General features: G+C 44.4%; 1 protein-coding gene across 1 annotated transcript in view; it reads right to left on the bottom strand.

The window, feature by feature from the left end:
* Positions 1-346: 346 nt before the first annotated feature.
* RNF113A (ring finger protein 113A) overlaps positions 347-27,746 on the bottom strand; it is a 33,832-nt gene continuing 6,432 nt past the window's right edge. The window contains exons 2-10 of the mRNA XM_068264255.1: positions 17,993-18,069; positions 15,321-15,428; positions 13,903-14,010; positions 10,879-10,988; positions 10,336-10,442; positions 9,546-9,635; positions 7,997-8,090; positions 2,267-2,373; positions 347-483 (exon numbers count right to left, since the gene is read on the bottom strand). Of these exons, the coding sequence (XP_068120356.1) occupies positions 413-483; positions 2,267-2,373; positions 7,997-8,090; positions 9,546-9,635; positions 10,336-10,442; positions 10,879-10,988; positions 13,903-14,010; positions 15,321-15,428; positions 17,993-18,069 (872 nt within the window). The 3' untranslated portion in view covers positions 347-412. The remainder of the gene's footprint in view (positions 484-2,266; positions 2,374-7,996; positions 8,091-9,545; positions 9,636-10,335; positions 10,443-10,878; positions 10,989-13,902; positions 14,011-15,320; positions 15,429-17,992; positions 18,070-27,746) is intronic.

The following is a 27,746-nucleotide window of genomic DNA, read 5'->3' as shown; positions in this document are numbered from 1 at the left end:
AAGTGAAAGGAAAATCGATCATAAATCTGATCAGGCATGTTAGAAATAATAAATCTGGCAGGAAATCTGCCAAACAAAATCTCATTGTGTGTACTATGCATAATAGCATTACCCATTTGTCAACGAGGGTGGAGAGAAGAACTTTGAGTTGATACAACTTTATTGGACAATTTTATGCAGTTATGTGCAGCTTGGAATTTTATTACAAATGCAGTAGCTGATGATTTTGATTTAATTCCAATCTTCATACATTTACATAAACATTTGCATGATCTTGAAATTATTAGCATCTTATTGACCAACTCAGCTCTAGTGTGTTGTTGAAAAAGCATATCCGGATACAAAGTTTCTAAATAATATAAAATCTTTATTAAAAAGGAAGTGGGGTGGGGCGGTCTAATTATGACAGATGCTAACCCTCCTCTTCAGGTGAGTCACTGTCCTTGTGCTCTTCCCTGTGCTTCTCCATCTTTGCAATCAGTTCTAAAAAAAAAAAATTAAGAGCAGAGATTTAATATTACTAAGTGCAGATGTGGCTCAGTTTTACTCCCACTGAATTATGTCTCTTTTTGTCACCTCTTCCCCCATCCCCAAGTGAGAATGCGAAGAACTCAGCGGGCATGGTACACACCAATCACTGGCCATCTGCTACCTGAAGCAATAGTGAAAGATCGGTTTAGGTTACAGCAATTCCTAGCCTGTAGCAGTGTTAGAGACACTGAAGCGAGAATAAATCTCGCTTCAGAGCTTATATTCAGCAGGGGCATGTGTGCCCCTGCTAAAACGCCGCTATCCTGCGGCTAAATGGGGGTCCCTTACCTCCCAAATCCCCCCCTGTGAAATCCGCCACCAACTTGGTCGTAGATTTTGCTGCTCTTGAGGCAAGGTTAACGGCTGTAGCCTTGCCTCTCAGCGCCGTCTATCAGCGGCGCATCGCCGCCTCTCCCCCGCTCCTCTCATCGAAGGAAGACTGACAGGGGCGGGGGAGAGGCGGAGATACGCGTTGATAGACGCGCATGGAGGCAGGGCTGTGGCCTTTAGCCCTGCCTCACCAGGAAGAGATCCCCCGGACTCCACGAGGGGATTTGGGAGGTAAGGGACCCCCGTTTAGCCACGGGATAGCGGCGTTTTAGCAGGGGCACACACGCCCCTGCTGAATATAAGCTCTGAAGCGAGATTTATTCTCGCTTCAGAGTCTCTTTAAAGGCTCAGAGACACTGAAATCTCTTTTTTTAATATTTTTTTTCTTATAAAGTCCTCTTCAGCATTAAACTCGAAGCGGATTCGCCACATTCCCGCGGCAGAACGAGTTATTATGGCCCATAAATAGCCCTGCAAAGTTCCAGGGCTCGCAGATTTTTCTTCCTGTAAGAGGCAGAGCTTTGCGTAGTAGCTCTGCCTCCTATCTAGTCAATCTCCACCTCTACTCACCCCTCTGTCTTCTTTCACTGAGTGGGGCGGACATTGACTAAATAGGAGGCAGAGCTACTGCGCAAAGCTCTGCCTCTACCAGGAAGAGAAGTCTGTGAGCCAGGCTATTTCTGGGCCATAATAACTCGTTCAAGATTTCAGTGTTTCTTTAACGCGATGCACATTTTGACACTACTGCGACGTGCGGAACAACCATACTTGTATATATATTTAGAACAATGAAACCGTGTTCTCCCCAGGCTCTTTTAGCCGGGTGCTCCACCCGGCTAGTTTTGGTGAGCACCCGGCTGTCATCGGGCTCACCTCCTCCTATACTATAAGCAGAGTTGTGTAAACAAGCACCAGCCCTGCGTTCTCTCATATCGCCCCACCCGGCTACTTTTTCATGCCACCCGGCTACTATTTAATGCCACCCGGCTGGAAAAAAAATTCTGGGGAGAACACTGATGAAAGTATGCTTCACCACCATTATAAGCACGGACATTAGTAAACGCACACCATCCTGCATGTTAGTCTAATTGGAGCCACTGCACCTGATGTGAATGTACCATAGAAGTATCACTACATCACATTGGGATGCGATATTGTTCATTGCGAAGGAATGCAATGGATTCTGTGTGAAAGGACCCTAACTACCATATAATTAGGCATGTACGTTTTTTGTTGTTGTCCTCAGCAAAACATCTGGCTACTGTCGCCTAGTACAAAAACAATCCACAATGGCAATCTCTTGTCTATCCAAAGAAGCTTGGAGGTAGACAAAGTAACAGAGCAGTGGTAGTCTGTGGCTGTAATGCGGACAGTATCTGGACATCACACACACCAAGCTACGTACCTTTGGCCGGATTAAAAACTCCATTGGTCTGTGTGTTGCACACGTAGCAGCGCTTAGACTTCCGGTAATGCTGAAGAGCGCAGCTTTCACAGAAATAGTGCTTACACCTAAAAGAGCAAAACAGCAATATAATCCCCCATCAGCCAAACCCTCACATGCAGTGTGACAGCTTTACTCCAGCACAGCTAGTAACATCCCTATTCCCCATATCCCCAATGTACTGCTTGTGGCAGCTGCTGGGCATATGGCAATATAATCCCCCATCAGCAAAACCCTCCCATGCAGTGTGACAGCTTTACTCCAGCACAGCTAGTAACATCCCTATTCCCCATATCCCCTATGTACTGCTTGTGGCAGCTGCTGGGCATATGGCAATATAATCCCCCATCAGCAAAACCCTCCCATGCAGTGTGACAGCTTTACTCCAGCACAGCTAGTAACATCCCTATTCCCCATATCCCCTATGTACTGCTTGTGGCAGCTGCTGGGCATATGGCAATATAATCCCCCATCAGCCAAATCCTCCCATGCAGTGTGACAGCTTTACTCCAGCACAGCTAGTAACATCCCTATTCCCCATATCCCCAATGTACTGCTTGTGGCAGCTGCTGGGCATATGGCAATATAATCCCCCATCAGCCAAATCCTCCCATGCAGTGTGACAGCTTTACTCCAGCACAGCTAGTAACATCCCTATTCCCCATATCCCCAATGTACTGCTTGTGGCAGCTGCTGGGCATATGGCAATATAATCCCCCATCAGCCAAATCCTCCCATGCAGTGTGACAGCTTTACTCCAGCACAGCTAGTAACATCCCTATTCCCCATATCCCCAATGTACTGCTTGTGGCAGCTGCTGGGCATATGGCAATATAATCCCCCATCAGCCAAATCCTCCCATGCAGTGTGACAGCTTTACTCCAGCACAGCTAGTAACATCCCTATTCCCCATATCCCCAATGTACTGCTTGTGGCAGCTGCTGGGCATACAGGTGCCCTCATGGTGCAGTGTAACACTACAGGGAGAAAATATGCAGCTAAATACAGATGGGAATCAAAATTCTTACAAAAAAGATTTTTTTAATTCATAACAGATTTTTAATTCTATGACATGGAAGGTTACTGTCTTTAAAGTGTACCCTTTCGGGGGGATGGGACACTGAGGCATGTTCCCTGCTGCAGGATGTGCCTCTATGTACACCCCCCCCCCCTCCCCCACGCCATCACCCCCTTGGATTGGCGGCATGCGATTGTTGCCAATCTCGAGGGAAAGGGAGGAGAGGTACTGCCCACTGGGGGTGTTTCTGCAGGCCTTCCCCAGCTGTCATTGGGGAGCTCTGTCTCTCCCTGGCTGCTCCCTCGCCTCCCTGCATGCTGCTCTGTGTGTCAGCAGCTCTTCCAGAGTCATGACCCCCAGGAGTCACGAAAACGAAAGTAATGGATGGCAGAGGCGGGGATTGCGACTACCTGATCCGATCAGCCCCCTGGATAAGGCAGCATTGCTTTGTTTTCTTTTTTTAACTATAATCCCCACGTCAGGTCTTCTTTAAAGGCTTTTACGTGAAAACACTTGCTTAAAGGATGCCCAAAGTGACATGTGACATGAGATAGACATGTGTAAGTACAGTGCCTAGCACAGAAATAACTATGCTGGGTTCCTTATTTTTCTTTCTCTGTCTGAAAGAGTTAAATATCAGGTATGTAAGTGGCTGACTCAGTCCTGAATCTGACAGGTAGTGACTACAGCGTGACCCTCACTGATAAGAAATTCCCCTTTTTATCTCTATCTTGCTCTCAGAGGCAATTTTTGCTAGGAAAGTGTTTAATAGTTGCAGTTTGTGATCAGTGAGGGTCACACTGTAGTCCCTTCCTGTCTGAGTCAAGACTGAGTCAGCCACTTACATACCTGATATTTTACTCTTTCAGGCAGAGAAAGAAAAAAAGGAACACAGCACAGTTATTTGTGTGCTAGGCACTGTACATACACAGGTCTATCTCGTCATGTCACTTTGGGTATCCTTTAACAACATTAACCACTTTGTCCTCCTTGACGTATAAAAACGTCAAGGAGGACATGCGCGCTCCCACGGCCGATCGCGCGTGTGCACGCACACTCCCGGCCGCGGATTCGGTAGCCCAGGAATCAATGAATCGGGCTATGGTGCCCGATCACTGATTCCTCTCCCCGAGTCTATGTCCCTCTAAGTGTACATTGAACGCTTAGAGTGACGTCATGTAAACAAACTCAAGGTTGCCATCTTGTGGCCAAAGAGTAAAACTACATCTAAAAGTAAAAAAAAAAATTACACTACACAAATTTTTCCCTAAATAAAACACTATTTACTTCCCACCCTCCCAAAAATACCCACATAAAATGTTTAATAAAAAAATAAAAAAAAAAACGTTACAATAAAAACAAAAAAACACAAATATTTACCTAAGGGTCTAAACTATTTAAATATCTATGTAAAGATGAAATATTTCTATTTTTTTTTTTTTTTTTTTTTTTTTAAAAAAGCTTGTAAATAGTGATGGATGCAAAACGGGAAAAATGCTCTTTTATTTCCAAATAAAATATTGTCGCCATACATTGTGATAGGGACATAATTTTAATAGTGTTATAACCGTGACAAATGGGCAATTACAATACGTGGGTTTTAATTATGGAGGCATGTATTATTTTAAAACTATAATGGCTGAAAACTGAGAAATAATGAATTTTCTGTTTTTTTTCTTATTCTTACTGTCAAAATGCATTTACAGTAAGGTAGCTCTTAGCAAAATGTACCACCCAAAGAAAGCCTAATTGGTGGCAGAAAAAACAAGATATAGATCAGTTCATTGTGATAAAGAGTGATAAAGTTATAGGCGAATGAATGGGAGGTGAACATTTTTCGGATGCATAAAATGAAAACAACTGAGAGCTTAAGTGGTTAATAGCCAATAATGAAGCTCCTCTTCATACACAACTTATTGTAAGTAGAGAAGAATCACACATTAGACAACCAGATGTTAGTGTTGCAGAAGTTTTGTATCTTAGCTGGTAAAGGACACCTGAAGTGATAGGGATATGGAGGGTGCCATACTTATTTCCTTTTAAGCATTGCAAATTGGTGTACACCAAAACCCGCTAGCAGATCCGCAAAATGCTAGCAGATTTTGAAACGCTTTTTCTTCTTTTTCCGTAGCGTTTCAGCTAGCATTTTGCAGTTTTGTGAAGCGTTTTTGGTGTAGTAGATTTCATGTATTGTTACAGTAAAGCTGTTACTGAACAGCTACTGTAACAAAAACCGCCTGGCAAACCGCTCTGAAGTGCCGTTTTTCAGAGCGGTTTGCGGTTTTCCTATACTTAAAGAGAATCTGTATTGTTAAAATCGCACAAAAGTAAACATACCAGTGCGTTAGGGGACATCTCCTATTACCCTCTGTCACAATTTCACCGCTCCTCGCCGCATTAAAAGTGGTTAAAAACAGTTTTAAAAAGTTTGTTTATAAACAAAATGGCCACCAAAACAGGAAGTAGGTTGATGTACAGTATGTCCACACATAGAAAATACATCCATACACAAGCAGGCTGTATACAGCCTTCCTATTTAATCTCAAGAGATCATTTGTGTGTTTCTTTCCCCCTGCAGCTATCTTCCACTGAAGTGTCAGGCTGTTTCTTCCTGCAGAGTGCAGACAGCTCTGCCTGTATGTAATTCCTCAGTATGTGAAAGCCCAGCCAGCTCAGAGGAGGATTTATCCAGCTTGAAAAGATAAGAGAGAAGAGAGAAGCTGCTCTAATCTAAATAATACACAGGCAGTGTGCAGAGAGGGGCCTGGAGGGGGGAGATGCATCACAGAACCACAACACTGAAGGACTTGGCAGCCTTCCAGACACAGGCCGACAAGTCTGACAAGAGAGAGATAAGTTGATTTATTACAGAGACTGTGATAGCAGAAAGTGCTGCAGTAAGCCAGAGCACATTAGAATAGCTTTTGGAACTTGTAGGATGATAAAAAACAGGATGCAATTTTTGTTACGGATTCTCTTTAACATTGAGGCAGAAACGCCTCCGCAATCCAAAATCTGGAGCAGCCCGGGAGTATGCGTTTCTGCAAAACGCCTCCCGCTCTGGTGTGCACCAGCCCATTGAAATACATTACCCTAGCGGATCCGCACCCGCAAGCGGATCGCAAACCGCAGCAGAACCGCTCTGGTGTGCACTAGGCCGTAGTGTTTAAATAAATATGGCAGCTTCCCTATACATTTCACTTCAGGTGTCGTTTAACCACTTTCGGATTCCGGGTGGTTTGGCTGATCTGTGCTGCGGGGGCTCTTCAGCCCGCAGCACAGATCAGAAATCAGGCAGGGCGATCAGACCTCCCCCCTTTTTTCCCCACTAGGGGGATGTCCTGCTGGGGGGGGGTCTGATCGCCGCTGCGCTGCTGTGCCTAGCGGGGGGGGCTCCTCAAAGCCCCCCTCCGCAGCACTAGTCCTCCCTCTGCCTCCTTCCCTCCCTCTCCCGTCCTCTGTGTGCGGCGCCGGATAGGATAGGCTTTAGCCTATCAGATGCCGGCGATCCCCGGCCAATCAGAGGCCGGGGATCACCGATCTCCGTCACGGCGCTGCTGCGCAGCAGCGCCGTATGTATGTAAACAGCGGGGAAGATCTTCCCCGCCTGTTTACATTTACCCTGCGAGCCGCGATCGGAGGCTCGCAGGGTGTTCACGGAGACACCCTCCGTGAACTGACATGGAACGGCCGCTCATTCGAGCGGCTGTATCCACGGAAACCGCTTCAGAATTCAGGGGCGTACTTATGCGTACGCAGAATCCTGAAGTGGTTAAAGTAATACGGTAGCGACCTGGGAAGAAACATACAGATACTCCCTTAAGGAGAAGGAAGGTTCTGGATCCTATAGATCCTTCTCAGTCCTCTCTCTCTGTGTCCTAGCTCCAGGACTGTCCCCCATTTGAATTTGTCACCTCTGGGAGCCCTCGGAAGGCTTTGGAAGACTGGCTGCTCCAAACTGAGCATGCACTAGTATGCTTGCACATGGACAGTACAGAGCTGCCAATCTTCTGAAGCACTTCTGATACCAAAGGCATATACAAATACAAACACACAATTACCACAAGTTATAACAGTGTGACTGGAAAAAAATTACCACTTGCCAAACAGAGTTGTGGAGTCGGAGGAATTTTGGGTACCTGATGTCAGTGGTTTCAATAAACTGAGGAGTCGGATGGTTTTTCAGTTTTGTACCAACTCCACAGCCCTGGTAAGATTTAGGCTAAGTTGTCAGAATAACTTTGGGTACCTGGGGAAAGAGTTTTCTAAACTGCGGAGTAGGATGATTTTTGTACCGACCCCACAGCCCTGGTGCCAAATCCTGGTTTTGTTGATTAACTACACCCATTTTCTGAAAAACTGCCATGGCAGTTTTCTGCCTTTGCAAACACTAAGAGATTGTGTCATCTGTAGGTGGGAGGTGCCTCATATTCTTTCACAGAGAGAAGTAGTGCAGGCCAGCCATGACATTTGCATTGTTTAAAAGGAAATAAATATGGCAGCCTCCAAATACAGAGCTTGTCTTCAGTTGTCCTTTGACATCTCAAGGGCCTTTCCACCTGGGGGGCATTCGCGTGATGTGTGAAGGCAGCAGGGTGGAGAAATTAATCTTTTGGGAATCACAAAGAAATAGGTCGAATTTGCACGAATGTTATTCTTAGCAGCCCACTTACTTTGTTATAATTGGGTTTTTGAAGGACTCTCTGCAGATGAAGCATTTGAAAGGCAGGTCCTCATCATCACTACTCACTTCGTAGTTCTCTTCATCTGCACAGCATAAGAAAAGAATATGATGACATAAGTCAACATCTGCAAGGAGTTTGTATGTTCTCCCTGTGTCTGTGTGGGTTTCCTCCGGGCACTCCGGTCCCCCCCCCCCCACACACACACCCCAAACACATAGAGATAAGTTAATTGGCTTCCCCTAAATTGGCCCTATACTACGATCCATACATTACACAATATATACATAGACATAAGATTATGGTAGGGATTAGATTGTGAGCCCCTCTGAGGGACAGTTAGGTGACAAGACAATATACTCTGTACAGCGCTGCGGAATATGTCGGCGCTACATAAATACTTAAATAAGTGCAACATTTTATATGTCTGCATTAGTGCTTATTTAATACTATCACGTCCTGTAGTGCTCTCCACCAGTTATTTTTTCCCAAGCAGTCTTAAATACACCAACCGATTTAAAGAAAAACTCCGACCAAGAATTGAACTTTATCCCAATCAGTAGCTGATGCCCCCTTTTACATGAGAAATCTATTCCTTTTCACAAACAGACCATCAGGGGGCGCTGTATGGCTGATATTGTGGTGAAGCCCCTCCCACAGGAAACTGAGCACCGTGGTACTCCTGGCAGTTTCCTGTCTGTGAACCTTGTTGCATTGTGGGAAATAGCTGTTTACAGCTGTTTCCAAATGTCAAAAAAGCATGCAGCAGCTACATCACCTGTCAACAGTAAAAATGTCACCATGTGATAAATGTCAGAATGTAAATCAGGTATTTAAAAGATTTTACAATGGGCAAACACTGACTAAATCATTTATACATAATTATTGTAAAAATGAAGCACTTTTTTATTACATTATTTTCACTGGAGTTCCTCTTTAAAGGAATAGAGATAGAGATATAAAAAGAGATATGGAGGCTTCCATATTTATTTCCTGTTAAACAATACCAGTTGCCTGGCTATCCTGCTGATCTTCTGCGTCTAACACTTTTAGCCATAGACCCTGATCAAGCATGCAGCAGATCAGGCGTTTCTGACATTACTGTCAAATCTGCCAAGATTAGCTGCATGCTTGTTTCTGGTCTGATTCACTCACTACTGCAGCCAATTACATCAGCAGGGCTGCCAGGCAACTAGTTTTGTGTAGCAAATAAATATGGCAGCCTCCGTATTCCTGTCACTTCAGTTGTCCTTTAAAGCCCACATCAAAGTAAAAAAAACACCCAGCAGAGCTAGTACAAACTAACTCAGGACTACCCTACAATACTGCTCAGTGTCGGTAACCACGGTGATGTGCACCCTCCTCCCCCCCCCCCCCAAGGTGCCTACCAGTGGTTAGAAACTGGGATGGTAAAGCATCCAAAGGCAACCCTTCCCCATTTCACATTGGGCTGGTTTCCCATCCGCTCCCTGACTGCTGAGCAGTGAAGAGCCCCAGTGTGACCTGTTAGTAGTGTGATGCATGTGAAGGAATCTCTCACCGTTGGCTCCGTATCGCCCCTCTTCCAGCTCTCGCTCCAGCTGCCACCCATGCTTGTAGTCAGAGCGGTCATGAAGGAATTTGCAGCTATCTGGTCGAAACAAAATATACAGTGTAAAGTGATTTGAAACATAGGAAGGCAAATAAAAAATATACATACAGTACACACGGACATACAAATGCATACAAGCTGAACATCACTACCAGTAAGCCGATATGTGCGGGAGCCCCATATGCAGAGCTGGCACTGGACATTGGAGCGTGTTGCCGCTTGTATATCTACCAGTCGTCGCTCCGGCTTTCATCCACGTGTCTCCCAAGCAATTTCTCAACTGGCCACTAGAGCTCCAGGCTCATTGCAGTCACATGACGGTAACCTGGAGCTCTACTGGGCAGCTTAGAAGCTGCTGGGGAGACATTGCAACTGGAGCAAGGACAGGTAGAAATATATGCGTCACCACGCCTTAACACGCACTGCAGCCACCAACGTGCGCTCTGCATGGAGGACTACGGCGGCGGCCTTTCGTCGGGTCATAGCTTTTGCCCTATGTTTTAGGCTAAAAGTGGGGTGCGGGTCAGGGCTTATCCATGGGTATATGTTTCATATTAAGTTTAGAGACTCAGATGGGGTCTGCCAGTCTCCTGCATTGCATACATGTTCCGGGGTACTGGCTGCACTGGCCCTGAAGCAGGCAAGACCAGTATACGAGTAGTACAGGAATCAGAGTGGCAGCTTACAGCGGAGGCTATGCAAACAGGAATTATGGATTGCCATTCTTAGGAGTTCTCACCTCCAAACCCACAGAATCCCGTCTCCTTGTAATCTTTGCAGATGTCAGGCTGGTAATCCCACCGCACAGTGGCTCGCAGATGTTCGGGTGCCCTAATTGGGCCTTTCCTGGATGAAACACATTAACAGTGAAAATGAGGAATGTCAGTTTGATAATCAGAATCATAGTGATAGAAGTATAACATGAAAGCAAATAACTTGCAATAAGAATAGCAGAAGTGGAAGTGCTGAGACTGTTGCCCCGGGACACCATGCCTCAGGAGGCTGTATAGACGCCTCGCTAGCCTGCAGGCATAGTTCTGTTGCTATGGAGGAGGCCAATAAAACAGCACTGAGCAGGTGGGGTGAGTGAGGTGAACAATGACCTTGGCAGCACATGGTAAGTTGATCCACCACTGACTGCTCACTGGCGCTCTGAGAGTGCTCGAAGGTTGCTTTCCACATGCTAGATGCTTGCCCGCAGTGGTCCTTATCAGCCACCTAGGCCAGGTTTAATCAAGCAGGTGTAGTTCCCCAGAAGATGATCAGTGATGGGCTGGCATACCTCACCATACCAGAAGACGCATTCCCCAGAGACGTATCTTTAGGCTTGACAAACTTCTGATAATTATGAATTCCACGATAGATCTTATCGTCCTCTTTTCCTTTCAGCTCCTGATGACCGAGGAAACAAACAGAAAACATTAGAGGAATGTATAGAGAAGGTGGGATTCAATTACTAAGGCAACCCTAGAGGTTTCAAACCCTCTCCGGTGGTGATATATCACAGGTCATCCAGCACACCCGGAATGAAGTATTTAAAGGGAACCTGAGATGAGGAGGATATGGAGGCTGCCATGTTTATTTCCTTTTAAGCAATACCAGTTGCTTGGCTGTCCTGCTGATCCTCTGCATCTAATACTTTAAGCCCTGTACACACTTACAATTATGATTGACCAATCACTGACAAATTTTACCACCTCTATGTAGTATGAGGGTTTACTACACAATCTGCTCATAGTATTCAATATCGGTTTATTTAGGTGGTAAAATTGGTCAGTGATTGGCCAATCATAACTGAAATTGTGTACTAGACTATAGTCCCTGAAAAAGCATGCAGATCAGATGTCTAGGACCAATCTGGCAAGATTAGCTGCATGCTTGTTTCAGGTGTGCGATTTAGACTCTAATGACCAGAAAGATCAGCAGGGCAGCCAGGCAACTGGTATTGTTTAAAAGCAAATAAATATGACAGCTTGCATAGGTCTCACACCTCAGGTTCCTTTTAACCACTGTCTGCTATTTTGCAGTAAAAGATTGCAGCCCTTATCTGGGAAATAATGCAGCTTAGTGGGGCCTGATGAAGGGTTAGTGATCTAGCAGTATTTCCGTTCAGTCTCGAGCACTGAGAGTTTTTTTTAATCAAATGAGGATGTCCTGGGTTTATTGGGGAAAAAAAGTGCCAGACATTCACATATTTTGCATGGGTATGGAACAAAGATCTGATATGACCCAGGCAAAGACTACTATACAACTGGAAATTAGAGATGCTCAATAAAATGTAAAACATTCCAAGTTGATGCAGAATTATGAAGATTTGGTATGCAAGTCTGGATGCCATTATCAGCAGGGCTGATTTCAATTCATTATACAATTTTTTACATCTGAAAGCTGCAGAGCATTTGTAAAGATGTGTGATCACGGCTGCATTAAAGGGAACCTAAACTGAGAGGGATATGGAGGTTTCCTTTTAAACAATACCAGTTACCTGGCAGACCTGCTGATCTCTTAGGCTGCAGTAGTGGCTGAATCACACACCTGAAACAAGCATGCAGCTAATCCAGTCTGACTTCAGTCAGAGCACCTGATCTGCATGCTTGTTCAGGGGCTGCGGCTGAAAGTATTAGAGACACAGGATCAGCAAGACTGCTAGGCAACTGGTATTATTTTAAAAGGAAAATCCACATCCTTCTCAGTTTAGGTTCCCTTTAAAAGGGACCCTGAGCAGGAGCTGAAAATGCTCATATGAACTTACCTGGGGCTTCTTCCAGCCCCTCGTAGTCTGTGAGGTCCCTCGGTTCCCTCCATTCCTCTGGCGGCTCTGTTAGCCTGCTGACTACATGAGGAGTCTTGTGCACCTGCGCGGCTCCTCTGCACACCTGCGATTCATTATTTCAAGAACTGCACATGTGCAGAATGCTCACAGCGGCGGGCGCACAGAGGAGACGCGCATGCGCATGACTCCTTAAAGGTCACTGGGCTAACACAGCCGCCAGCAGAAGAACGAAGAGAGCCCAGAGGATGCCGGGGGACCTCACAGACTACAAGGGGCTGGAAGAAGCCCCAGGTAAGTTCATATGGGCATTTCCGGTCCTGCTCAGAGTCCCTTTAACTATTGTGATAATACGTCTTTAACAGAGCCGCTCGAAGCTCAACCTGGATGCGAAGCTATTCCTCCTCCCATCTCCACTCAAACAGCGATGCAAATCCACACCATCCTTGTTAGGTTTGCTTTACCCAGAGTTTGACAAATGAGATTACAGCACTCCACTAACGAAGATAGAAAAAGGATAAATTGACTTTTATGGTCAACTCTAGGCTAACTTTAACCACTTAACATCTCAGTCGTTTTCAGCTTATGCATCCGAGCAATGTTCACCTCCCATTCATTAGCCTATAACTTTATCACTACTTATCACAATGAACTGATCTATATCTTGTTTTTTCCGCCACCAATTCGGCTTTCTTTGGGTGGTACATTTTGCTAAGAGCCACTTTACTGTAAATGCATTTTAACAGGAAGAATAAGAAAAAAAATTAAAAAATTCATTATTTGTCAGTTTTCGGCCATTATAGTTTTAATACAATACATGCCTCCATAATTAAAACCCACGTATTGTTATTGCCCATTTGTCACGGTTATTTCACCATTTAAATTATGTCCCTATCACAATGTATCGCGACAATATTTTATTTGGAAATAAAAGAGCATTTTTTCCGTTTTGCATACATCACTATTTACAAGCTTATAAAAAAAAAAAATAGAGAGAAATATTTCATCTTTACATAGATATTTAAAAAGTTTAGACCCTTAGGTAAATATTTATGTTTTTTTTTTTTTTATAGTAATGTTTTTTTTGTTTTTTTTTATTAAACATTTTATTTGGGCATTTTTGGGAGGGTGGGATATAAAAGTGTTTAATTTGGGGAAATATTGGTGTATTGTAATGTTTTTGGGAATTTACTTGTAGTTTTACTTTTTGGCCACAAGATGGCAATCTCGATTTTTTTTACATGACGTCACTCTAAGCGTACAATGTACGCTTAGAGGGACACAGCTTCAGAAAGAGCGGAGCTTCCGAGAGAAGCTGTCGCTTTTTCAGCGGGGGAGAGGAATCAATGATCGGGCTCCATAGCCCGATAAATTGATTCCGTGGCTACCGACTCCGCGGCCGGGAGTGCGCGTGCACGCGTGCGATTGGCCGCGGGAGCGCGCCTGTCCTCCTTGACGTTTTTATACGTCAAGGAGGACAAAGTGGTTAAATAGGATTTTAAATAGTTTAAAAAGAGCCTAAAAATTCCATCTTACCTCTTGAACTTTCTGGCTTCTTTCAAATATTGCCTGGGCGTCCTTGTCCTTCTCTGTGTCCAGTTCATACGTGGCAGTGGCACCCATGTCGTCAGGGCCTACTGGTTTCTGGGAGGGAGACGGGAACAAGAAGATACATATTATAGAGGCAGATGGAAAACACATGTAGTTGCTGAGAAAATAATTGTGTGTGTGTCTCTGGAGAGATTAGCCTGTCTAATTAGGGCTCAACAGCAAGTGGAAATCGGCGATATCAGCAGTGCTATTGTTCTGAGCGAATATGAATACACTGGAGGTTACCCCTTTCTGTGCTCCCATGATACCAGGAAATAAACAGTGCAGGGTTTTTATAAAAGTGGCCATACATCTATAGATTTGGCAGCCGATCGACCATCCGACTCGATAATTGTCGAATCGGATGAAAACGGGTGCCAACAAAAAGCATGCCCTATTGATGTAACCAATTTTGAGTCGAAACTGGTTACATGCATCGATCCAACATGCCGTAAAATCTTGGGCGAACATACTCATTGGGTGCGCAGAGGTGGCAGCATGTGATAATTGTAAACAATAAACGTGACAGAAACCCTGGCCGCTGTCCCCCCTAATGTACATGTACCCTCTCCCTCCCCAGTGAGCCATGCAGGCCTGGATTTATCTCACAGAATCCTATAGGCAGAGATGTCCTGGCATCCTAGACTTCACACCTACAAAACCCCACCAAACCGCACCGCAAGTGTGCTGACTGTCCCAGCGGTCACTTCTCCCTTCCTTCTCTTTCCCAATGCCCATCAGGTAGCTACAGGTGCCCGCTAGTATTAGGTAGGCAGAAGTACCCTCAAGTATTAAGTAGCTAGAGGTTCCCTCAAGTATTATGTAGCTATAGGGACCTCAGTATTAAGTAGCTAGAGGTGCACCTGACTGAAGGAAGATCTTGTTAGTGGAATGCAGAGAGCAGTATGCGTAACCTCTCATTTACACTGTCATTATAGGGTAGGAAGGATAGAGGCTTTTAGGGAGTGAGCCACCTTTCTATCATCAGGCGCCTGTAGACACGTGCCTACAGTGACTTATAGTAAATCAAGCCTTGCCCCAGTGCAGTTATTTGAACAAACAAAACAAAACAAAAAGACAGAGCCCAATATAGTGTAAAACGCAACGTCCTGGTGTGTAAGTAGCCTAAAGGATAAAGGTTCTAGTCCTTTCCTACTTACAGAAACAGAGCAGGAGCTGAGCTTTAAGCTCTTCTATTTCACATGAATACAAAAAAAAGAAATAAAAAGACTACTTCCTACTTAGACCTGACGTGTCCAAGCAAGAGGATTGGATTGGATAAGAGCTGAAGAAGAAAGGGTGTGATTGGCCAGTAACAGAAGTAATTTCTAGCTGTGGTTCAGTAATAAATGCAGGTGTCTCACCGCTGATCTTGTGGATTTGTAGGAGACTGTTATGGACTTGGAGGAGGCTTCCTCTTCCTCACTGCTGCTGGCCTTGTATTCAGCTTGCTCCCTGGTGCTCTGCTTCGTCTGCAAAAAGAACACACAACATGGATTAGGAAGCTGTACATTGTATTACGGATGCAGTAATGCCATGACCTGTGCATGAGGTGCTGTCATTATGCAGCATATCTGTATATAAAAGGCAATAAAGTCTGACTTATTTCCTGCCCGAAACAAAAAGGTTTCAAGCCGTCATTCTACATCTGTAAAGCAACAGTGAATTGAATATCTATTTGCAAAACTTCATTCAATAAGCCTGCCGGCTAGCAACTCTTCTGTACAGCAGTGGTATAGTGACCTCCCGCACACCAAACATGGCATGAAAATATGAATTGTGACATACAGTGCCCCTAGGACCCTTCACCTACAACACACAATGTCATGGAGGGATGACCACACCCCCTCCATGCCCATGGCACACCCCAAGATCTCTGATTGGCCACAGCAGACAGTCTAACATCCTCTGCTAGTACTCCTCCGAATCTACAGTCAGTGATCCCGGCACAGGGCCACAAATGGAGTGAGGTATGATCAGAGGCCTCTGTTGGAAAAGATGCCGGGAAATTTGGGCGTGGGTAAAGCCTATAGTAAAAAAGTTGGCAATACTTATGCAATAAAAGCTTGACCCTAATAGACGTTTGGTGTGCAGACTACTAATACCATTTCCGTTACCCTTGATCTTATCTGAGATCATACAGTCCAGCGCTCACCAGAAGTCTGCTGTTCTCCACAACCATGCTACTGTATAGGACTTGGCTCTGAAATGACACCCAAGGGCTTGAGCCCCGTCCTCATACAAAAGTAGCTGAATAGTGTACTGGTTAAGGGAACCACCTGTGACACAGGAGACCAGGGTCACATCACGGCTGTTCCTATTCAGTAAGCCAATGACATAGGCGGAAGGAGAGAGTGAGCCTCCGCAAGTGTTGAGAGCCGCTGCTACTGAGCATGGAGCGGCGACCTGTTACTGCACAGCAGACTTCAGGAGGAGGACTAAAGTACCGTTCTCGAGCGCCGGGGAAACTGCAGCTTTGACGATCACGTGATCATCTTGCTCCAAATCATGATTTTGGTTTAAAGCCGATAAATCGTTCAGCCCTATTGCAGATCCCCCCCCTCTAGTCTCCACCTCGCAGCCACTGGTACCTGCTCTGCTCCCTGCCCTTCCTCCAGGAAGTCCCAATACCCCTCGCCGCATTGCCGTGAGCCGTTGTGTAGAGGCACTGAGTGATGCTCAGCAACGGTGGGGCCTGTAACAGGAAGTGACATCACTTCCTGGCGGCTGCTGTTACTGGGCAACGCTCGATACCACTGTACAGAGGCTTACCGCTGGGCAATGCAGCGAAGGGGATTGGGACTTACTGGAAGAGGGGGCCAAGAGCAGAGCACGTACCAGCGGCGGCCCAGAGAAAACCTCAAGAAAACCGCAGCTTTGACGATCACGTGAACAGCTTACCGAAAATCACGATTTCGGTTTAAAACCGATAAATCGTTCAGCCCTAGTACACAGTATGGCTGCTAAGAAGTTGGCACTCTCAGCTTGCACAGCTGGTTTCCCAGGTTCAAATCTCAGGCATGCCTTTCTGCATGGAGTGTGTGCACAGAATACATTCTGAGAATGGGAGTCCTCCAGTATCACAAAACCATATTAGCTGCTTTATCAGCCCTTTCCTAAGTTGGGCCAAGACCGTGGCAGGGACATTACACTGCAAGAGCTTCTGAGGGACAGTTAGTGATGTGAAGCATCAAGTTACTTAGCAAGGTAATAGCCAAAGAAAAACATGCAAGATTCTGGACACCTATCTCTGTTCTAGGAGATGTTTCAGCAGGTCTTACCTGGGGATTAGTTTTATGTTCTCTGTAAAACACTGCAGTGTATTAAAGAGACTCCGTAACAAAAATTGCATCCTGTTTTTTATCATCCTACAAGTTCCAAAAGCTATTCTAATGTGTTCTGGCTTACTGCAGCACGTTCTACTATCACCATCTCTGTAATAAATCAACTTATCTCTCTCTTGTCAGACTTGTTAGGCCTGTGTCTGGAAGGCTGCCAAGTTCTTCAGTGTTGTAATTCTGAGATGCATCTCCCCCCTCCAGGCCCCTCTCTGCACACTGCCTGTGTATTATTTAGATTAGGGCAGCTTCTCTCTTCTCTTTTACAAGTTGGATAAATCCTCCTCTGAGCTGGCTGGGCTTTCACATACTGAGGAATTACATACAGGCAGAGCTGTCTGCACTCTGCAGGAAGAAACAGCCTGACACTTCAGTGGAAGATAGCTGCAGGGGGAAAGAAACACACAAATGATCTCTTGAGATTCATAAGGAAAGCTGTATACAGCCTGCTTGTGTATGGATGTATTTTCTATGTGTGGACATACTGGACATCAACCTACTTCCTGTTTTGGTGGCCATTTTGTTTGTTTATAAACAAACTTTTTAAAACTGTTTTTAACCACTTTTAATGCGGCAGGGAGCGGCGAAATTGTGACAGAGGGTAATAGGAGATGTCCCCTAACGCACTGGTATGTTTACTTTTGTGCGATTTTAACAATACAGATTCTCTTTAACTATATATACATAAGAATGCGTACCCTCTGCACCATGGGGTTACTGAATTCTCTCTTCTTTCTCCGGACCACAGAGGCTCCATCATCATCCTCGCTGCTCTCTGCAGAGACAAACACAAGAGTGAGAAGGGTCGGTGTTGCCTGTAGACAGCAGCCAGTATGCAGAGGTCATGTTTTCCTGCAGCTTTATGTGTCATTGGCCTCAATTCACTAAGCTTATCTCCTGTCTTTAATAACTCTTCTAGAGTTGTTACCATGGTGATAAGGCATGTAGTATTCAGGAAACATTTTACCTCAGGCAAACCTAAAGTTAACTCTTCTGTCTTTAAGTTAACTCTTCAACCCTTAAAATAACTCCAGAGTTAAAGACAGGCCGTTCATTAACTGCATGTGAAAATAACTACAGAGGAGGTAACTTAACTACAGAGGAGGTAACTTAACTACAGAGGAGGTAACTTAACTACAGAGGAGGTAACTTAACTACAGAGGAGGTAACTTAACTACAGAGGAGGTAACTTAACTACAGAGGAGGTAACTTAAGGAATGAAGAGATAAGATAACTCTCTCTTATGTGGAGGTAAGTTTTCTCTTGCCTTATCTCCAGCATGATCTTAGTGAATTGAGGCTATTGGCCTCAATTCACTAAGATCATGCTGGAGATAATAAGGCAAGAGAAAACTTACCTCCACACAGTGAGAGAGTTATCTTATCTCTTCATTCCTTACGTTACCTCCTCTGTAGTTAAGTTACCTCCTCTGTAGTTAAGTTACCTCCTCTGTAGTTAAGTTACCTCCTCTGTAGTTATTTTCACATGCAGTTAATGAACAGCCTGTCTTTAACTCTGGAGTTATTTTAAGGGTTGAAGAGTTAACTTAAAGACAGAAGAGTTAACATTAGGTTTGACTGAGGTAAAATGTTTCCTGAATACTACATGCCTTATCACCATGGTAACAAGAGCTAGAAGAGTTATTAAAGACAGGAGATAAGCTTAGTGAATTGAGGCCATTGTCAGATCTGACAAGATTAGCTGTATGCTTGTTTCTAGTGTGATTCAGACATTACTACAGCCAAACAGATCCGCAGAGATGCCAGGCAACTGGTATTGCTTAACCACCCCGGCATTCAATTTCCCCAGGATTTCAGTGCAAATAGTGATCCAATTAATTTTTATGACTTTTTTTTCCCTGTAAGTTGCCAAACTGTGTCAAGCAAAGGTCTAGTATACAGTGCAGGAGAGTAGTGACGTGTATGTACATCAATACCCTTCACAGCATGTTTTGTATTGACGTGTATAACCTTCAATATCGCCAAGAAATAAATATGCTAGCCTCGATAATCTTCTTACTTCAGTTGTCCTTTAATTTCCACAAAAAGCGACAGGAGCGCTGAAGATACTAAGAATAAGGCAAAATTAACGGCATACTGGGTTAGATGCGTACCTAAACAGACAAAAGGCTCCGGATACAATGCATTCTAAGGGAATACGTAACTTAAAGGATACCAGACCTCAAATCTTTTCGAGAAATAGGGGGGCGACTAGGTCGGTTATGGGTGGGCTAAGAGGAGAACAGGGGGAGCGGTAGGTATCAGCACAGGTAACAGTATATGCCTGCTCCCCCCATTTCTCAAAAAAGATTTGAGTCCTGGTGCCATATGCAATTCACTTTTTCACCTGAGTTTTCTCCTAGGAGAAAATTTTTCATCTTCGATTTATAATAACTTTTTAGCACTTTGTAATTGTAAAAGTACCAAAAAGTAAGTGTAAAAGTACTATAAAAATTATTTTGAGTATTTGTTTGCTTGCTGGTTGTTTAAAAAGGCATTTTATTGACAAGTTTGAAAATTTCACCTAGGAGAAAACTCAGGTGAAAAGGTGAATTGAATATGGCCCCTGGTATCCTTTAAAGTGAACCCGAGGTGATAGTAATATTGAGGCTGACGATTTATTTATATCCCTTAAAGTGAACCTTGAGCATAAAAAAATTAAAAAAGTTTTACTCACCTGGGGCTTCCCTCAGCCCCCTGCAGCTAATCGGTGCCCTCGCCGTGTCCCTCCGATCCTCCTGTCCCCGCCGGCGGCTACTTCCGGTTTCACCGTCACCGGCTGTCAGGCTGGGAACGCGAGTGATTCTTCGCGTTCCCAGCCACAATATCGCCCCCTATGCTGCTATTGCGGCAAGGAAGGCTTTGCGTCCATCACTATTTACAAGCTTATAATTCAAAATAAGAATAGTAATATACCCTCTTTGACATGCATATTAAAAAAGTTCAGACCCTTACGCCCGGTTCACACTGGCGTTTATTTTCGGACCGCAGCTGGAGGGACGATTAAGGGTCCATTGTTAATCAATGGACCCGTGCGCACTCGTCCGTTCCTCCGGATCCGGTCTGGCCTGCGGTCCAGAATTTTCCAACATGCTCCAATTTTCCGGACCGGTCCTCTATCCACCGCCGCCGGACCGGATCCGGACAAGAAATCCAGCACAACAGGAACTGAGGGGAAACGGAAGTGCACAACACACTTCCGGATGAAAGCCGGACGTCCTACCCCACTTCCTGTGGGGTTCTCTATGATGCAGGCGGCCACGTGGACGTGCACAGCGCCGGACAGCCCCCAGCCTCTCCAGAACACAGCGGAGGACAGAAGGAACTGATCATCCAAACGCAGGGCCCCACGGGACGAGGAGGAAGGTGTCCGCACAGCAGGCTCTCCCCAAGAAGGACTCCAGCGCTTTTCCAGACCTTCCAGGCCCCTCTAAAAACTGAACGTGACCGGATCCTGATGGCCTCCTGATGGCGAACGGATGTTCTCACAACGGAACGGACCCGTGCCACCGGTAAGTATTTCATCAAAACGCTAGTGTGAACCGGGCCTTAGGTAGCCATTTATGGTTTTTTTTTTTACTTAAAAATTTGATTTGGGTATTTTTGGGTGTGTGTGAGGTAAGCAGTTAATTTTAAATGTAAAATTGTGTCTATTCATTTAAAAAAAAATGTATGGAGATGTAGCTTTACTATTTGGCCACAATATTTTTTTTTTTGGGGGGGGGGGGCTTCCCGCTTACAAGAAGTGAAGAGGGGATGTGTAACAGAACGATTGTGGCTTCTCCATAGAAGAACGATTGTTCTAACAGGGACTTAGATCAATGGATGGGAACTGTGTTCCCATTCATTGATCTCCCGGCTAACGGGCGGCCCTGTGCACCTCGGTGGTTGTGGTCCTGCGAACCCTCGCGGCTCTGTTTTTTTCATGGACGTAGCTCCTACGTCCAGCATGCATTTTTGGACATAGGAGCTACGGCCTAAAAGCTAGAGTAGTTAGACAATACCAGTTGCCTGGCAGCCCAGCTGGTATATTTGGCTGCAGTAGTGTCTGAATTACATCAGTAACAAGTTTATCAGATCTGACAATGTCAGAAAGACCTGACATGTTTCATGCTTGTTCAGGGTTTATGGCTAAAAGTATCAGAGGCAGAGTATCAGCAGGATAGTCAGGCAACTGGTATTGCTTAAAGCAGGGGTCTCAAACTCGCGGCCCGCGGGCCATTTGCGGCCCGCGATACAATATTTTGTGGCCCCAGGGCCCCAGAGCTTGTAGGGGCCCCCAGTGGCTACAAGAGGAAAAAAAAATTTTTCAAATCGGCCTTATAGTTTTTGAGAAAATCGATTTTAAAGTTGCAAAGGAAAAAAATACACATTTAAAAACCCGCCGACTTTAATGGTTAATAGCAAATCCACCTTAAATGCTAGAAACCCTAAATTTGCAGGATATGTTAAGGAGATCATTAGGAATAAGAGGAAAAAACAATTTTTCAAAAAGACCTTATAGTTCTTGAGAAAATCGATTTTAAAGTTTCGAAGGAAAATAGTATACTTTTAAATGCGGTAAATGTCACTTTTAGTAGCAAGCCTAACGGTAGTGTAATTTTACATGTATCAAAAGAAAGAGCAATACATTTCCTGACAGAGTTTCCAGGGGGTCCATACGCAGCCGCAGCGCTTTGGCCAGGGATCGCTATACAGCCGTAATATGGCTGTATGAAGATTCCGGGCATTTTTTCCTATTTTCCCAATTTTTTTTTTTATGTTTAGAGTGGGCGGGCAGAGGCGGCGATCCGCCGCGATTGACGTCAGGAGGGGCAGAGCTGAAGCTGAAAGCTCTGCCCCTTCCAGGAAATGCCGGCGGATTGCCCCCGGGGCGATTTGGGGGCTCTGCAGCCCTCGTTTTGCGGCGGGGACACGTGAACTCCCTTATGCGGCCCAGCCTCATCCTGACTTTGCCTCCTGCGGCCCCCGGGTAAATTGAGTTTGAGACCCCTGGCTTAAAGTGAACCAGAGACGAAGCACCCTCATGTATTTTACCATATGGGAACATTAGAGAAAACACCTACCCTGCTCTCTGTTTCATCCTTTACTGCTCAGCCTGCTTCTTAACAGCCCTGATAAAATCCCCGACTGAGCATTCACTAGGACTACTGTATTTTATATGAAGGTTGCTGTAGAGCCTAGGTTCTCAACGTGTGGTACGCATACCCCAGGCGGTACTTCTGATGGTTCCAGGGGGTACTCAGGCTTGATATACTTAACCAAGCATAACAAATTTAGAGTTTTAGAAAATGATAAATCTTATTTAAACAACACCATATTAGTGTTTTAGCTATTTATAAGCAATATTAAAATCTTGGAAATTGTTTAGAACCAATTATCATGTACTTTGCTTAAATATTTATTTGTCAAGGGGTACTTGTGATAATGTTCACTATGCTAGAGGGTACTTGGTAAATACAGGGTTTTAAAAGGGGTACATAACAATAAAATGTTGAGAAACACTGGTGTAGAGCACCAAGACTTCCCACTGAATATTATCAGGGCTGTGGAGTCGGTCCAAAAATCCACCGACTCCGACTCCTCAGTTTAGGATTCCACCGACTCCGACAATTTGCATATTACAATTTTGTTGATTAACAGTGTGTAACGTGAAATTCGTCTCTTAACTGCCAACACTTAGGAATTTTACAAGATGACTGAAGTGAGAAGGATATGTAGACTGCCATATTTATTCCCTTTAGACTAAAACTAGTCCTTGGTAAGAGTACTTGTAAAAGGTACAAACCGGAACAAAGAACATCTATCAGGCCCTAGGCAATGTAACTGTGGGTACATGTAAGAGTGATGTGCAGGTACTCTGCAGGGGAATGAGGAGATTCTTCCTCTATTACACATTCTTCATGCACAATCTGAACAAGGTTTATGGGTGACAGACAACACCTCTCTGTTCAATGTGCACAGCATTCTCAGTGGATTCCCTGCATATCTGTGGGGAGTGCATATGTAGAGTATAGTACTACTGTGTAACAAAGTAAACCTGAGACAGATGAAATTAAAGTTTTTATACATACCAGTGGGGCTTCCTCCAGCCCCATTCAGGCTAATCAGTCCCTCGCTGTCCTCCTCCGCCACCTGGATCTTCTGCTATGAGTCCAGGTACTTGAGCCAGTCTGGTGTAGTGCGCATGCACACACTCCGCCGCCGGGAGCATACTACACCTGCGCAGCACTATTGCGCAGGTGCAGTACGCTCCTGGCTGTGGAAGTGGCACGTAACCAGACTGTGCTGACTGGCTGAATTACCGGGACTCATAGCAGAAGATCCAGGTGGTGGAGGAGGACAGCGAGGGACTGATTGGCCTGAAGGGGGCTGGAAGAAGCCCTAGGTATGTATAACACTTCTTTTCATCCGTCTCAGGTACCATTTAATTAGTAGTCACCAAACCAAATTTTAACAACATATCAAATGATTTGATTTCATGAGCAAAGGGAGTGCTTACATTTGCATAAATCAGCATCAACACAGAATTATTTCCATCTCATTGACCATCTCTATTAGTGACACTATAAGTGTTTATATTCATTTTCTTTTATGTAATTTATTGTCTAAGGAAGTAGATTTTATTATGTTTTTATTGTAACTTACAAAGGAGAAGAGTTTCCTGTGTCTCAGTGCCCTGTCTGTTCTATCTCTTAAAGGCACACTACACGACCTGATGGCGGCGGCGGTTATCCAGGCGTCCTTATCTCTCCTCCATGTAAGTCCTTCTGCTCTCACTATTCTTTGCGACCTTGGCGTCCCAATTTCCTACACCCCAGGTGTTATGGCACATTGTTTTTAGGGCTGGTCCCTCCATGAAATCACTCATTTATTCATTACTATTCCACTATATCACGTTGCATCTCTCCCCACAGGACCCATTTTTCATTCATGGTTGTTATATGTATCTTATATAGGACCTACTCTTGATTATTATTATTCATGGTGATTCACCTATGTATTATATTTGTATATCATTATTGGAGTATTAGGACAATCTCATTGACTGGTTTGACCATTATTTATTAACATATTTATGGATACCACTGCTATCACCATGTGGTGATTTTTATTATTGTTTTTATTATGGTAGGTTTCATCAAATAAAGATTTTTCAATTGGAATATAATTGAGTTGTCTGGTGCTGTATATTGGGTACTTTTCTCCTTTGTGTGTACAATGTGTAACATTACCCAACTAGCACATTCCCTCCTGTATACTAAATGTGATTCTTAGGATGGTGCTTTTCCTTCTTGTTTAGTCATACACGACCTGATGAAGCGGTTCTAACCGCGAAACGCGTTGTAATTTTTTCAAGTGCCTCATTAAAGCTTTTTCTACCGTACACAATGGGACTGACTACTTATTTAAGGTAGGATCTGTCCATATACTCTTATCCGCATTAATAGCTTGCTCAAACGGTCAGTTTTACGTCTAGGGTATATATTGATACCAATCACTACCAGTTTACTGATTTATTGAGCTCTATCGATATAGTTTTAACTGTAGACTTTTCTTCTTATATTCACCCGTTATTTTGTCCTAAACACCACTCTTTAAGTACCCTCCAGGCCGCCTCCTACCCTCTCGTAATTTAGACTCCCCCTGGGACCAGGGGACACACCTTGATAGGTGTCATCTTTTCCGGAGGAGCAGCGACCGCCGAACCAACAACACAAGGCCGAATGGGGACGGTACTTCCCCACATGCAAAATACAGTGGCTGCCTTACATGCAACCCGGCTTTGTGAGTATAAGCGATCTTTTCTTACACTTTGACTTGAATCGCATGTAAGATAATATACCAGATCGGGCTCCCGGTGTCTTTTTCCCGTTCCCTTTTTTCTACTCCCCTGGTACATACTATTAGTGACACGGCTACACATCAGGCTCTATTCTTACAGCATAGACGTTATTTAGTATATATAAGGGATTCCTGTGTACACATCATATATACTGTACATTCACCATCAGATATGTATATCTGACTTTAAAAATACGGGGACTGCTGTACAAGTAACTAATTTTGATTGGTTTATTTAATTTTTGTGGACTGAGCACAGCTATTACTGTATATATACATTATTTTTAATGACTATTAGCTGAGAAATAGAACATTTTATCATATTTTCTATTTTAATTACAGTTACAAATTCATTAGGTGTCGGAGTCGGTGCATTTTTTCCCGACTCCGACTCCAGGCACCCAAAATTGCTCTGACTCCGACTCCACAACTCCGACTCCACAGCCCTGAATATTATATTCATACAAGTAATCATATCCTGTTTAAAGGACAACTGTAGCGAGAGTTATATGGTGGCTGCCATATTTATCTCCTTTTAAGCAATATCAGCTACCTGGCTGTCCTGCTGATCCTCTGCCTCGAATACATTTAGCTGCAGACCCTGAACAAGCATGCAGCAGATCATGTGCTTCTGATATTGTCAAATCCGAAAAGATTAGCTGCATGCTTGTTTTTGTTGTGTTATTTAGACACTATTGCAGCCAAACAGGCCAGCAGGACTGCCAGGCAACTGGTATTGTTTAAAATTAAATAAATATGGCAGCCTTCACATACCTGACGCTACAGCTGTCCTTTAAAACATACATTTCCTCCATTGTTACATAGTGACATAATTCCTGCATTGCCTACACAGCACTGTGCACCTCCACAGAGACATGTTCTACTGAAGCTCAGATATCTTCTTATCTACCAAGCAGTCAGCATTTCTTTTCAAAGTGAATACACAACTTCTAAATGTTAGTGTTCGTTTGTTCTTAACCTCCCTGGCGGTAAGCCCGAGCTGAGCTCGGGCTATGCCGCCGGAAGGCACCGCTCAGGCCCCGCTGGGCCGATTTGCATAATTTTTTTTTTTGCTGCGCGCAGCTAGCACTTTGCTAGCTGCGTGCAGTGCCCGATCGCCGCCGCTACCCGCCGATCCGGCGCGCCGCAGCCGCCCCCCCCCCCCCCCCAGACCCCGTGCGCTGCCTGGCCAATCAGTGCCAGGCAGCTCTATGGGGTGGATCGGAATCCCCTTTGACGTCACGACGTCGATGACGTCATCCCGCCCCGTCGCCATGGCGACGGGGGAAGCCCTCCAGGAGATCCCGTTCTTTGAACGGGATCTCCTGATCGCCGGAGACTTTGTCTCGCTACATGAAAAAACAAAAAAAAAAAAATTTAAAAAAAAGAGATTTGCTGCCCCCTGGCGATTTTTTAGCAAACCACCAGGAGGGTTAAAGGGGAACTGAAGTAAGAGGTATACGGAGGCTGCCATATTTATTTCCTTTTAATCAATACCAGTTGCCTGGCAGCCCTGCTGGTCTATTTATCTGCAGTAGTATCTGAACAACACCAGAAACAAGCATGCAGCTAGTCTTGCCAGATCTGACTTTAAAGTCTGAAACACCTGATCTGCTGCATGCTTGTTCAGGGGCTATGGCTAATAGTATTAGAGGCAGAGGATCTGCAGAGCTGCCAGGCAACTGGTATTGCTTAAAAGGAAATAAACATGGCAGCCTCCATATACCTCTCTCTTCAGTTCCCCTTTAATACTATTTTCTCCTCACTCAAAATGTTTATTTCATAGTTCCCTCTAAACTCAGCTAGACCAAATTTAGTGGTGTCCTAAACTCTCCCTAATTCTGCATCAGTTCACAAAGCCCTAATTCTCAACATCATTATAGTAAGGATTTATCAATTTAATTCAATGTAAATAGAATTGCAGGGTTTACACCATACCACAGCGGTACTGGATCCATTTTGATGGACGCATCGTACCATAGGCATGATGCATTGCAGAGTTCACTGCCACTTTAATATGGCGGAATGGCACTCATCAAATAAATGGTAGTTCATTCCAGTGTCTGGAAAAATGCTCACAGTGGGATTTTTCCACATCAAAAATAGATGTGTGAACTGACCAGGGCTGTGGAGTCGGTCCAAAAATCCACCGACTCCGACTCCTCAGTTTAGGATTCCACCGACTCCGACTCCTCTAATTTGCATATTACAATTTTGTTGATTAAAAGTATGTAACATGAAATTCGTCTCTTAACTGCCAACGCTTAGGAATTTTACAAGGCAATTGAAGTGAGAAGGATATGTAGACTACTATATTTATTCCCTTTAGACTAAAACTAGTCCGTGGTAAGAGTACTTGTAAAAGGTACAAACCGGAACAAAGAACATGTATCAGGCCCTAGGCAATGTAAGTGTGGGTACATGTAAGAATGATGTGCAGGTACTCTGCAGGGGAATGAGGAGATTGTAAACAGACAACACCTCTGTGTTCAATGTGCACAGCATTCTCATTGGATTCCCTGCAGCTCTGTGGGGAGTGCATATGTAGAGTATAGTACTACTGTGTAACAAAGTAAACCTGAGACAGATGAAATTAAAGTTTTATACA

This window comes from Hyperolius riggenbachi, chromosome 12, assembly GCF_040937935.1.
Source record: "Hyperolius riggenbachi isolate aHypRig1 chromosome 12, aHypRig1.pri, whole genome shotgun sequence".
Lineage (NCBI taxonomy): Eukaryota > Metazoa > Chordata > Amphibia > Anura > Hyperoliidae > Hyperolius > Hyperolius riggenbachi.
The sequence above is the reverse complement of the archived record's forward strand: the minus strand, read 5'-3'. Positions and strand labels throughout refer to the sequence as shown.